Source organism: Ptychodera flava, chromosome 1, assembly GCF_041260155.1.
Source record: "Ptychodera flava strain L36383 chromosome 1, AS_Pfla_20210202, whole genome shotgun sequence".
Classification (NCBI taxonomy): domain Eukaryota; kingdom Metazoa; phylum Hemichordata; class Enteropneusta; family Ptychoderidae; genus Ptychodera; species Ptychodera flava.
In genome coordinates this window covers 57,767,111-57,781,114 of record NC_091928.1, presented here as the reverse complement: position 1 = coordinate 57,781,114, position 14,004 = coordinate 57,767,111, and the positions used below count along the sequence as shown (strand labels likewise).

Here is a 14,004-nt window from a genome sequence, read left to right as displayed (position 1 = left end):
GGTACATGTAGAGAGTGAAGTACCCAGGTAGTGAGTGAAGTGCCCAGGTAGTGAGTGAAGTACCCAGGTAGAGAGTGAAGTACTCAGGTACATGTAGAGAGTGAAGTACCCATGCAGTGAGTGAAGGACCCAGGTAGTGAGTGAAGTACCCGGTAGTGAGTGAAGTACCCATGTAGTGAGTGAAGTACCCGGGTAGTGAGTGAAGTACCCATGTAGTGAGTGAAGTACCCGGGTAGTGAGTGAAGTACCCATGTAGTGAGTGAAGTACCCATGTAGTGAGTGAAGTACCCGGGTAGTGAGTGAAGTACCCATGTAGTGAGTGAAGTACCCATGTAGTGAGTGAAGTACCCAGGTAGTGAATGAAGTACCCATGTAGTGAGTGAAGTACCCATGTAGTGAGTGAAGTACCCAGGTAGAGAGTGAAGTACCCAGGTACATGTAGAGAGTGAAGTACCCATGTAGTGAGTGAAGGACCCAGGTAGTGAGTGAAGTACCCGGGTAGTGAGTGAAGTACCCGGGTAGTGAGTGAAGTACCCGGTAGTGAGTGAAGTACCCGGGTAGTGAGTGAAGTACCCAGGTAGTGAGTGAAGTACCCAGGTAGTGAGTGAAGTACCCGGGTAGTGAGTGAAGTACCCATGTAGTGAGTGAAGTACCCATGTAGTGAGTGAAGTACCCAGGTAGTGAATGAAGTACCCAGGTAGTGAGTGAAGTACCCATGTAGTGAGTGAAGTACCCAGGTTGTGAGTGAAGTACCCAGGTAGAGAGTGAAGTACCCAGGTACATGTAGAGAGTGAAGTACCCATGTAGTGAGTGAAGGACCCAGGTAGTGAGTGAAGTACCTGGGTAGTGAGTGAAGTACCCAGGTAGTGAGTGAAGTACCCAGGTAGTGAGTGAAGTACCCGGGTAGTGAGTGAAGTACCCGGGTAGTGAGTGAAGTACCCGGGTAGTGAGTGAAGTACCCGGGTAGTGAGTGAAGTACCCAGGTAGTGAGTGAATACCAGGTATTTGTATCATTGATGGTGAAATCTTTTTCCCCTCACCCCTAATTTCTTGCAATAAGTACAACCAACCCATTGTAACCTGTTCACCCCTCACTATTAATAATGATGGGTTTGGACCAAACCATTGTGGTGAAAGGGTAAAAAAACCAGAGCTGTGCGTCTGTCTGTCATAGTTCACAGTAAAGACACCACGCACTTTGAAATGTTGTTTTAAAATTGACTGAAAATTGGGTTCAAATGTTCTATGTTTTGTGAAAAATGGAAGCTATTGTTCTAATGAAATTACCACTGTGACAGCTTTTCATTTCAATGTTTGGACATTTGAAAGTTTAGTTTAAGATTTCCACAATCTTGGCTGAGACTTGCATAATCTACACAAACTCCCCTTTACAGCAGTTCTAACTGTAGTTACCATTAGACTGTAGAGACAACATTCAAGGATCAGTGTATATTATCAGGTCATACACTCATTCAACATCTACAGTAACATGAAGGAACATGAGTAATCAAAGTTTGAGAAAACAAGCTATGACAAAATAGTTGCTTAGTAAGGCATGAAAGTGATGTTTAATGAATGTGTGCGAGATCTGTTGTCTTCAATCTGATCTCTGGTCACAGTTATTGAATTTATCAGCCTTTCAGTGATAGAGTGTACGTTTATAGTATTTGCCATTCTGTGCCAAGCTGTTAAGATTTAACTTTGAATTCTAATTTGAATGTTGATCTTGGTTTCACAGGTCAGGGTAGACGATTCAAGCGAGTTATTGAGTTACTGCAGTCACAGATGAGCACGGCTAGAGGAGCAGAGATCTCACCGCGTATCGCTACCGATGGTTTCAGCGACAGTACTAGTTCAGCAGGATCGGAGCGCGGAGTGTCACCACCAATACCATCAACAAACAGTGAAGGCGATGATGTCTTCACAGATTGTAAAATTAATCCAAAGCAAAGCTTGTTAGACAATCAAGCTGATAAACTGACTACAGACGTTGGTACCAGCACAGATTTATGATGTTCATTTTAAGCTTCAAACGTTCACTTTAATAGCAAGATAAAACAATTACATATTTTAGCAAACTATTGATTGCCAGTAATTTAATAAGCGGGGGAGTGGCTAAGACTGAAAATCATACCAGCCAGTTTTTTTATCAATAATTCTTGTGAATTCAAATTCCCATATGAAAGAGTAGTATGGTAGACACATAAGAAGACCAGTTTCAACCGGTTTTATCAGGTAAAGATCAGCTCTAGGTGGTTCAAGCCGTTGGTCGCTTTAAAATGTAAGATATGCGAGAATTGTTTTCAACATGAAAAATGAATCCAAATGAAGTTGTAGGCATCAACATCACATCAAATGTAACTTATTCAATTTTACTAATTTGAATTTTATTTTATTTTTGTCAGCATTTTACAAGTATGTTGAGATATGTCTTTTATAATTTTTATTTTACAGCGTATCTGTATATGTTGGATCTGTGTTTATATTGTACTGTGCAACCAGTACTTCATTTTTAGTCTTGTGCATAGTGTATTTACAATCAGAGTGTATTTTTCCAAATTGTGCTTTATTTTGTCAAGTTTTAGCAAAATAATTTATGAAGTTTATTGAGAAAAGTTGTATATTCAGAGAGAAATCAGTTGAAACACTCTTTTGTTGAAGTACAATCATCAAATGTAAGTCAAGAGATCCGGTTTAAACCAGTTTGAACTGGTTTTGAGTGAATGTAACCGGCAATTAGTCATTGTGCATGTAGCAAGGCAACATAGAATCAAGAACGTGTCAATGCATACCATGGGGAGTATTGTATATAGGAGCAAAAAATCTTTTTTTAACCAGTTAAATTTTTGTATGAGGTAAATTTGACAGGGATATAGGTTAGAGATGTCTACCTGATGTTGGCTGCAACTGAACTTCATGAAATAATCCGTGCTTCTAGCAATTCAATGATTTCAAGGAAAAGTGCAGACAGACACTAAATATGCAAGTTGTAATAGTTTTTAAAAACATGCATAGAAAGTTTGAGATTCATCATATTTCATAAAATATAAGTAAGTTTTTTGAGGAAGTTACACATGAATCAGAACCAAGTCTTACCAGGAACAAATTAATTTAGATGGTAGTTGTTAGTTGAATAGCCATCAGTTCAATATTACTTCATCAAAACATTTCAGGTCCATGATACACCGTAGTTCATTGTTAAGTTAAGAATATATTTTATTTATCGTCAAAAAGTTGGGAGATGGGATCTAAGAACAGTAGAGATACAATGCAGCTTACGGATGGTCTTTCACAATCTCAAATTACAATTATATTATTTGACATGATCTGCTGCTTGTTTTTGAAGCTAGGTGAGTAGATGAAGTTTTCCAGTGTTGTTTTTGTGCAAAAAACAGAAATCCAATTTTTACCCATCGTATGAACACTGGCTATAACAGCCACTGGGAATTCAAGTATCCGTAAATCTCAAGTGAATTATTTGCCTGATGCCAAACTTTGCAAAGTCACCTGTGATTTGTACTGTTGATGATGAATGGTTTAAACTTCCCTGTTTAGAGTTGAGTAAAAGTTCAAAACTTTCTGTTCTGTCTTCTGAGGCAGATATAACGTTCCTTAAAATATTGGACTCTGTGACTTGAATCAACACACAGTAGTTTTACAATGAAGTTAAAGATAGTTGACTCAATATTGTGATACAAGAAAATCAATGCCTATCAGGTATCATGAACATCATCAACGTTGAGTGAAGCCAGCCACATTCAAAATCCAACCGACCCCATCACTATCCTGTCACTATCATCGCAATGTTCATATGTTCAATTCACTGAAATCCAAAGCATTGTAAGGCAAAGATTTGTGTGACTTTGATAATTCTGGTCCTAATCAGAGCAAAGAGTTGACAATACCAGTATTTATCATGACATCTCTCAGAATATTGTTAGTAAAGATATATAAAGTACAACAAGTGCCAGCCTGCATGCATTCACAAAAAAAGTTGCATATAGTATTAATTTTGTTAAAGTTACCATAAGTTATTTTATGTTGTGAGTTCTAAATTCACCTGTAAACAAACACAAAATCTTGTGCAATAGACTGTAAAAAACACTGAAAGTTTTAATTTGAAATGTTGGCCTGTAAAGTGTCACTGACACTTTAACTTTTGCTGGCATTAATCACAAAAACTATAATTTTATTCCAAATAAATGGACTTGAAGTGACTGAGTGAGTTAGGTAGGCCAAGACTGTGTTTTGCATAAATCACCAGTAACTTAGGGGGTCATTCAGATAAGGGTTAGAATACATACCTATGGATCCCAGTAAAGTGGTTAGTTTGCAGTCTTCACATGTAGGGAAGCTTGATTTCACTAATCTTCACTCATACTACGTCATGATACAGTTGATAAGTTTAAAATGTACATCAGTGTTGCTTGAAGTAAAAACAGCACAATACAGTGATTATTAGTAAGGCCAGTTTTCAAACTTAAAGGGCTGATGTGCAGCGTCTCGGAAGCTGTTATCCAATTGGTTGGCTGAATTTTACCGTTATAATTAATTAATACAAATATACTCCGTAAGTTACCATGAATAGTGACAATCAACCAATCAGATACAACCTTCCGAGGATGATGCACATCAGCAGAACTAAAAAGGCTGCAATTTCAGTGAAATCCATAGTTCCAGATCTTAATATATTTCCTCTAACGTTGTTAGCAAACATTGTTCCCATATTTCCAACTGACAAGTGAGCTTTGAGATGTGTTTGTGATACCAAGCTTTCTGTATTGGTAGATCAACAGATAACAAGTATCAAGTACACACAAACATTTATGACACAATTTGTTACATGTCAGGGCAACTTGGTTTCCATTTTCCCTCATGTGATGTGTCTACTTTGAAGTAAAACCATGGTCTCTTATGTAATGATAAAATCATCAGTAGGGTGGCAGTGACCACGTCAATGATGATTGGCTGTGACCACAGTATATCAACCAATCATACACTGTACACCTGGTCATCCAACCAATCATATGCTGTACACCTGGTCATCAACCAATCTTATACTGACCTGGTCATCAACCAATCTTACACTGTAAACCTGGTCATCAACCAATATACCTGGTCATCAACCAATATACCTGGTCATCAACCAATCATACCTGGTCATCAACCAATCATACACTGTACACCTGGTCATCAACCAATCATACACTGTGCACCTGGTCATCAACCAATCATACACTGTACACCTGGTCATCAACCAATCATACACTGTACACCTGGTCATCAACCAATCATACACTGTGCACCTGGTCATCGACCAATCTTACACTGTACACCTGGTCCAGTGTATGCATCAGCTGTATCCATTATGACTTTACATCAAATGTGAATCAAGGCCAATATTATTCCACAGATGCATCTGCTCTGATTAATTTGGAGGCCCTAGAGAAAAACAAGGTGGACTAGAATTATCTATCAAGTTAAGACAATCAAAGGGCACCAGAGCTTAATTGACAATATCAAATTCCTGTCTTGAGGACCAATTTTTTTTGCAGAAATGTGACAATTTTCTAACTGGCAGACTATCCTCGGTGGTAAATTTGTATATTAAGCAGAAGTCAGACAACCGTTGCTGATTGGTTGAATTGAAGTTATTGGCATTTCTGATTGGCTGAAGCATAAGCATCTGAATTTCTGATTGGTTGAAATGTAAACATCTGCATGGCTGATAGATGCAATTGTTAATATCTACATTTCTGATTGGTTGAATGTAAGACATCTTAATTTCTGATTCATTGAACTGAAGACATCTGCATTTCTGATTGGTCAAACTGAAGACATCAGTTTGTCTGATTGATTGATAGAAGATATCTGCATTTCTCTGTATTTGTTCCATTTGAAGTGACTTTCAACCATGAAAGTTACAGCAAATAAACAATGATAATGGGACAAGTGTATATGTACATTTGTTTCCAATTTCATGTCGATATAATTAAGTTATTCAACAAACGTTCAGTAATCAGAGCTGTGGTTTTCATAAAAAAAAACAAATAGTATCTTCTGCTTCAATGTGCATCCAGGGATGACAGTCTAACACTGACAGCTTTCATACAGATAGTTTGTCTTTCTTATGTTATTGACAAAATGGTATTGTATCTGTTGTATCTACATTGAGTCAGGAATAATCAAGCTGTGGATGACACTCAAAACCCTCCATGAATGTGATTAAAAGTTGAAGTGAAAGGTCACATGATGGAAGATAACTACCCCCACCCCCACAGTTAAACAGTTAATATCAGTACTTACAAAAATGACACCCTGGCCATTTTATTTATGTTAATTCATTGAACTTTATAAATGTTACTTAAATACTAACTGACTATTTTGATACAATTCCCTTCATAAACAACACTATCACTGTAACTCACTGTAAGTTACATCAGTACCATCCATCCTACGCACTCTACTACCCTTGAATCACTCATATGCAAATAAGCTTCCATGATTGAAGTCTAAAAACAGGTTTAAGAGTTGTACCCTCTCATTTTTTCTCAGACTTCTGCCCATATTAAACTTTTATTTGATCTCAATTGTTGGACATCAGCCCAGGCCCTGTTTCATTTTCATATCATTATTGAATTCTTCCATCATTTCACATCCTGCTGAGTTTGTAATGTTCCCTGTCACACTACAAAGAGTCAGTCAGATTCCCCTCAGTGCAAGATGCAAGGTGAATTAATATTCATTTATGCAAATTATATGAATTACAATTATTTTGGTATTCCAAAGTTATGCTAATGATTTGTTCTCAATGTTGAATATTCATGTACCTGGCATCTTGGCATCATGGAAATCCTCCTATCACTGGTCTCTGAGATATCATAGAAAGTGTTACAGTACTCAGCTACTTGTCTTGCTACAAGCTTGCTGCAAACACGAGTTGCATTTTAAAGCTCTGCATATCTTTCTGTAATTTGTCTCCAAAATTTGTTTTGCTCATATTTTGCAAAGGCCCCATATGTACCATTCTAGAATTCACAGTTTAGTTGAAGTTATTGTACTAGTTCTCAAAACTGATCCGTTCAGAGATGCAGAGACTGTATTTTAAACATCCTTTTTGTCATGCTGTGCATGATTGGAATTCAATCAGGCATTACTATGGCAGCATACCATTTGACCTTTGACCCTTATTTTATGAGGTTCACAAGAGTAACATTTGATGGAACACAATAAGATGAAACCATGAAAGAAATCGTATAAAAGTTCTCCAGTAAAACATAACTTTTATATTTTAATCCCAAAATAGTAAACATCTGAACACTTTCCTTTCCTTGAGAAATATATCATTTTTTTCCAATGACTGGTCTTCATGTCAAGTTTAAGTCATCAAGACTGCTGATAATATCTTTGTGTTCCATTCATGGATGTACAAATCTATTACAATGTGAGTTACAATATCCAATCATATAAAAAGCTAGTGAAAAGTTGGAGTGTTGGCACTGCATAGCTGCCAATCATTTTGTGAGGTGCAGGGTTATTCAAAGACTTTTTAAAAACTATGTACGTCATTCTACAATCAATTCCTATTACGTACAACTTTTGGTATCAGCTACTTGGAAATTTACCAGTGACAAGTAGTGAAAACAAAGCTCAGACTGTCAATGTACAAATTTAAAATATCACATGAAATTACAAAAGCATAGTTATTTTAAGAGAGTGTTATTGAAAGTTAGTTAATGAATTTGACATTTCAAAGCTCTTCATATCAGTGTTCTGTGTCAGTGACATGATTTCTGTTCAAGTTGTCTTAATTTATCATTATCGTCTCATCAATATTTGAAAGTTTTGTACTTTTCTGAGAGCTGACACTGCCCTGCAGACCTTTAACTATCACTTTGCTGTGAAAACAGTGTCACAATCCTTCAAACCAGAGAACTATTTTTGTGTGCCCCGGACACTTTCTGATGAAGTGTTGTCATGGAGATGAACTGATCTGAATAAAAATTGGAGTAACAAGATTTTACACTGGTATTCTGTGTCATGTTTTCTATCATTGATGAAAATGTTGTATATCAGTGGTCTGTAAATCTGAGCAAGTTTGGCCAAAATAGGGTAGAATAGCCACAATCAATGTCACTGCTACTGTAACTACATTGCCACCATTATTGTCACTGTCACTACCATTGCCAACATCAATGTCACTGTCACTACCATTGCCAACATTATTGTCACTGTCACTACCAATGCCAACATTATTGTCACTTTCACTACCATTGCCAACATTATTGTCACTGTCACTACCATTGCCAACATTATTGTCACTGTCACTACCATCGCCAACATTATTGTCACTGTCACTACCATCGCCAACATTATTGTCACTGTCACTACCATCGCCAACATTATTGTCACTGTCACTACCATTGCCAATATTATTGTCACTGTCACTACCATTGCCAATATTATTGTCACTGTCACTACCATTGCCACCATTATTGTCACTGTCACTACCATCGCCAATATTATTGTCACTGTCACTACCATCGCCAACATTATTGTCACTGTCACTACCATTGCCAACATTATTGTCACTGTCACTACCATTGCCAACATTATTGTCACTGTCACTACCATCGCCAACATTATTGTCACTGTCACTACCATTGCCAATATTATTGTCACTGTCACTACCATCGCCAACATTATTGTCACTGTCACTACCATTGCCAATATTATTGTCACTGTCACTACCATTGCCAACATTATTGTCACTGTCACTACCAGTCACTGTCACTACCATTGCCAACATTATTGTCATCATTACTATGACCGCCTTGCCACAATCAATGATACTTGCTGTCACCATCAATGTCACTGTTACTATCACTACCAATGCCACCATCAATGTCCTCGTCACTATCACAGCCATTGCCACCAAAATTTCAATGTTACCATCACAACCATTGCCACAATTAATGACACCGTTACTGTCACTGCTATTGCCACGATCAATATCATCATCGTTGTCACAGTTATCTGCACCGTTGTGGTATGCCATCGTCATTATCATCGAGTAATCACCAGTCACATATGACATATTCATTGTCACTATCATTACCACTATCTCTTCAGCTATGTCTATCTGTGTCTTACGTGTCACCGTCTCCGAAAATCCCTTTATGTTGTACAGTCTATTAAGGTCTCCATGTAAATTATGTGGCCTATCTGCGTGCATGCTTATCATACTGTCTGTATACATGTCAAATTTTCCCCCTTTCTCACTCCGGAGTGTATGAGCCACTATTGAAAACAATGTCGTCAATTTTAAACATATGCATGGATGTTCACTTGCAGTGAATTCTTGTCATACGTTAATCAATGCATGCGCTGAGTGAAATCAGTCAGATCCATATTGAGACTAAACCACGTCAGTCTGTGTCAGTGTGTGCATGGCCAGGCAGCTCAATGGACTGACTACCCTTTATTACGTCAAGTGAAAATTTAATACAGAAAACGTACATCTAGTATTAAATTTCGATTTATTCGCTTCAAGAAACAACTCCTTCAACATCCTGTGGAAAACGATAATTGAGATTACATGTATAGTGCTCATGTTAAACAAGTAAATTATCTTTTCCACGAGGAGCACTGGTAACGTATGGTTTCCTGAAAAGTCAATTTTGATGGCATTCGTCTTTACAAACTTCAAAAAGGGATAGTTTAGAAGTCGTGCGGTTTTGTTTAATGTGCATCAAACCAAATATGTATATAAGTAGGTTTCAAAATAAACTTAACACTCTAGTCTGCTGAACTGGGCGGCATCGAAGCTTCACTTCAAATCCTGGACTTTTTCCTGACGTAAGTACCGGTATACGCATCACTCTCTTCTAACCTAGAGTACCATGCAGAATTTGAAGTGGTACCCTGTTTGTATCTTTGACAAAATTACCAAGAATCGCAAATCACAGATATGGGAAAGTCTTATCATGCTTTTTAATCTGTTCATACTCTGTGCAGGCAAGTGTCAGTGTAAGTATTATCCAACTGCATTTTATAAGCTGGGTGGATTTCATATTTTAATGTTATTATCAGTAGCAAAATAAATCGTGTCAGTGTCGTGTAGAAGTCACAACTGTCCTCCAAAGAATGAATACATTCATTTTCGTGTTTTTGTTTATTCCACTTCTATCTTTAAGGTGAACGAAGAGAAATGGCCATACGTTCATTGGTTCTACCATTGGTACTTGCAGTAACTTTCAATGCAATCAATGTACAGGTATATATTCAACATTTTCACTTTGTAAAATTACAGTTCATTCAGAGACATCGATCATTTTCCCCAGTAGAACGTTAGGTCATTGTCACACATGACTTTTGCAAAGCACATTACATGTAAGATACCGAAGCATAGGGACATTTGTAAATTATGAACACACTGTTATCTTGAGATACACCTACTTCAGTCGTAAAAAACACGCAGACCTCTCAGCGGAGTTTCTCTCTTACCAATGATATCGAGTACTATTGATTCCTTTACGTCAACACATATCTAGCTTTATGTCTCATTGTGGATCTAACACCTCGCAATTATGACACAGATTTTAATATTAATCGAAAATACACTGTTTTTGTAAAGTAGCCAATATCTTTAAAATTTCATTATTTAAACACTACATTTAAGGAATGCATTGATATTATCTGTTAAAGGAAAAATATGCATTTTAGATAACTTTGAAGTGGTACATACGTATTTTAGTAGAATGAAAAATCTGCGAATCACTGAATCTCCTGTGCTGGAAATATTTATTGTGATTCTGAAAATAAAGCGTAATGAATAAATTTACTTCCTATAGTTTACAAAATATTGGCACCATAACAAAATTAGACTGATGGCGATGAAATGATACCTGTCAGAATCTTTAAAAGGGATTGGTCGTTCCAATGATCCAATGAAATCATTGGCAATGTTATCCACCTTGACATTACAAACATCATTGTTCTGCTCTTCTTGTCATGTGACAGGGTAGGACTATGGTAGAGAGACAGTTCGAGGAACCACGTAAGTAATATTAACAAGAATCTTGTCTTTAATCTCCTATCATTTAATAATAGGCAAGATAGTTAATATGTCAACTCGCATTGTGTACTCCGAGGTGTTGATGAGCGAATAATTCCATATCAGCATACGTGATTTCATAACATATTTTAAAACTTTTAACATTCTTTGGAAAGGAAAACGATATCTACTTACCTGTGACACATGGTCGAGAAAAAAATCAATAAACCATACAACACCAACTCTATTCGGGAAATACTCTATTGAAATTTGCATTGTTCTTATGACTTAAACTCGCTTCTTTATTCCAAAGCCACGGAACCCCCAGGTCCATGTGACTTGTTGGAGTGTATAGATGCTGACGGCTGTGTCTTTATCCCTGGTGCTGGTTATTTAGGATGTACTTGTCCAACCGGATACACTTCCCTCTCTCCCTCAGAACCTAACATATGCATCGGTAAGTGTTAATTAATTAAAAATTTTAGACACTCAGTATTGTTCTCCAACTTCGCTGCTGATAGGAATAACAAAGTCGAGAGTTAAATCTGGGAGTCAGAAGAGTAAGAAGTCGATGAGAGAGAGAGAGAGAGAGAGAGAGAGAGAGAGGAGAGAGAGAGAGAGAGAGAAGAGAGAGAGAGAGAGAGAGAGAGAGAGAGAGAGAGAGAGAGAGAGAGAGAGAGAGAGAGAGAGAGAGAGAGAGTTTACTAAATGTTATATACAACCGTTTGAATGTAGGAAGTTAAGACAATAAAGACAGGTTTGACGATTGTTATTAACTGTTGACAAATTTCACCATTTCACATCGTCATCACCGTCGTCTGCTTTAAACGATGTAAATGCGACTTACCCTGTCAGCTTTTATCCATTCATCAATCGTTGGCACTGATTTCCCTTTTATTGTCAGATATTGATGAATGTGCGACTGGAAATGGTGGTTGTGAGCAGATTTGCAATAATATTGGTGGTTCCCGTTCCTGTGCTTGCGATCCTGGGTTTGTACTTCAACCTGACGGTGTTTCTTGTGAACCAGGTTCGTTGAAACAACATTATTAAGTCCAATCGGTTATTGACATCTGCCCTTTAATTTATTTGTAATTACTTAGGGCCTAAGTCGTGGATGGCGGGCTTACACCGTTGTAAGGGGAAAATTCACGAACAATAAAAACTACTTGGCTTGTTTTTCAATAACTATCACCTCACCTGTAAGACTTAGAGTCTAGACCAATGCATTTGAGCTGAATGAAATTCATGTGCTCTGTAGCATGTCAGAACCGTGATTATTTTACACAAAGACAGTCTTCAGTTAGGCAGTCTCTAGAGAATTGGTTTAACACATTTTGATTTCAACACATTTTCATTGAACACTACATATCTGATTGTCTGTGTTTTCGTCTTCGTTTAGAGGCAGTAGGATGTGAGACAAACAATGGAGGATGTGAACATATCTGTGACGACCAAAGCGGGTCAGTTGTGTGCGACTGCAATTCAGGATATACACTTGACAATGACGGATTCTCCTGCTCAGGTGATATAATAAGATTTAATAATTTTTAAATCACACAGTCACAGACATATGCAAGTTTGGTGCAAAGGAGGCTTTATTAACAATCTACTCTACTAAACTAACAATCTACTGCTCCCCTCCCCCGTTAAAAAACAATACAGGAATAGCAGGTAAAGGCAGAGAACAAGTACAAAGAGAGCTTAAAGAAGCTCAAAACGTCATTATTACAGAGGGTGGGTGGGAGGGTGATAAACACCAGCAGCCTCAGCTATGACAGAAAAGTTTGAAAGAAAGGCGGCAAGCCATGTGGTGGTGTTGAGAACAAAGCTGATTGGTTGCAAGTGGTCATATGACCATCTGAGATAGCGCGATTTAAACACCGCTCAAAGAGCTAGTAATTGTTAATCTTTCAAACGTCACAGCACATAGCAACGTGTAACGTATGTAACTGAATACAAGATGTTCATTTGTTTTGGTTAGATTTAATCAAGATATCTGAAGTGATTGATATCTATTTTATCACATGACATGGCTTCTAAGTCTTTCGGTATCCATTTCAATTAGAAATGTATGGCTTTTTTATTATTTTATTTGATTGTGCAGTAAGGCTTCAAGTTGAGATGAGCTTAAACCCCCTACTCCTAAAACTTGGCTGAAGATAAAAGTCCTGTCAAAATTTTATTTTTTAACTCGATGTCGAAAGATATTCTCATTTGATATCTGGTTTAGTAAATTGTTTCACTCTTAGCACCCATAAATCAACACAATCTTTATAGATTGGCGCATTTTGAATTCTGAATGTGGTCAATGAGTCAATTCTGAAACTGAAAACAATCTTATGGTAACTGACTCCGTACTTTCCTGTTACTAAGCAACGGCGTCATTAATTCCAGTCATAATTAAACAAATCCTTGTCGTTTGGTTTCCATTTGCTGATATAACAAATAACACCATACTACAAGTGTGAAAGTACAACAACAGAGACCAGAACAAACGTTTGTCAATTGTTCAACACTTGTTACAGATTCTAATCTTCTGAAGTGCGAGCATAAATGCTCATCTGAAATGTTCGTAACATCGACCAATCTGGACGCATCGTCCACAATACATATTATTATTATTATTATTATTATTATTATTATTATATCTTTATTTCGGACTTGAGCGTCCATATAAAAGTCAAATAAGGCAATAGTATGAAAATTCAGTTACAAAATTAAAGATATCTACTTTGTACAAAGTAAACTTGCAAATCTTTTTTCAGATATCGATGAATGTACCGATAACAACGGTGGATGCGATCAGTTGTGCAATAACGTGCCTGGAAGTTTCAGTTGTAGCTGTAACAATGGATATGAACTTCTAGGCGATGGGACAACTTGTCAAGGTCTGCGCAATTCATGGAAAATATATCTAATTTTTCATTGATATCCCTTATTCCGTC

General features: G+C 37.2%; 1 protein-coding gene and 1 long non-coding RNA gene across 2 annotated transcripts in view; both read left to right on the top strand.

Annotated features, from left to right (window-relative positions):
* The window catches only part of LOC139145930 (serine/threonine-protein kinase BRSK2-like), an 83,360-nt gene extending 75,337 nt beyond the window's left edge, over positions 1-8,023 (top strand). The window contains exon 17 of the mRNA XM_070717378.1: positions 1,739-8,023. Coding sequence (XP_070573479.1) covers positions 1,739-2,013 — 275 coding nt within the window. The 3' untranslated portion in view covers positions 2,014-8,023. The remainder of the gene's footprint in view (positions 1-1,738) is intronic.
* Positions 8,024-11,369: 3,346 nt separating this feature from the next.
* Positions 11,370-13,941, top strand: LOC139144118 (uncharacterized). The gene is made up of 4 exons (XR_011554769.1): positions 11,370-11,513; positions 11,961-12,086; positions 12,459-12,581; positions 13,825-13,941. It is a non-coding gene; the product is annotated as an uncharacterized lncRNA (long non-coding RNA).
* The last annotated feature ends 63 nt before the right edge of the window (positions 13,942-14,004 follow it).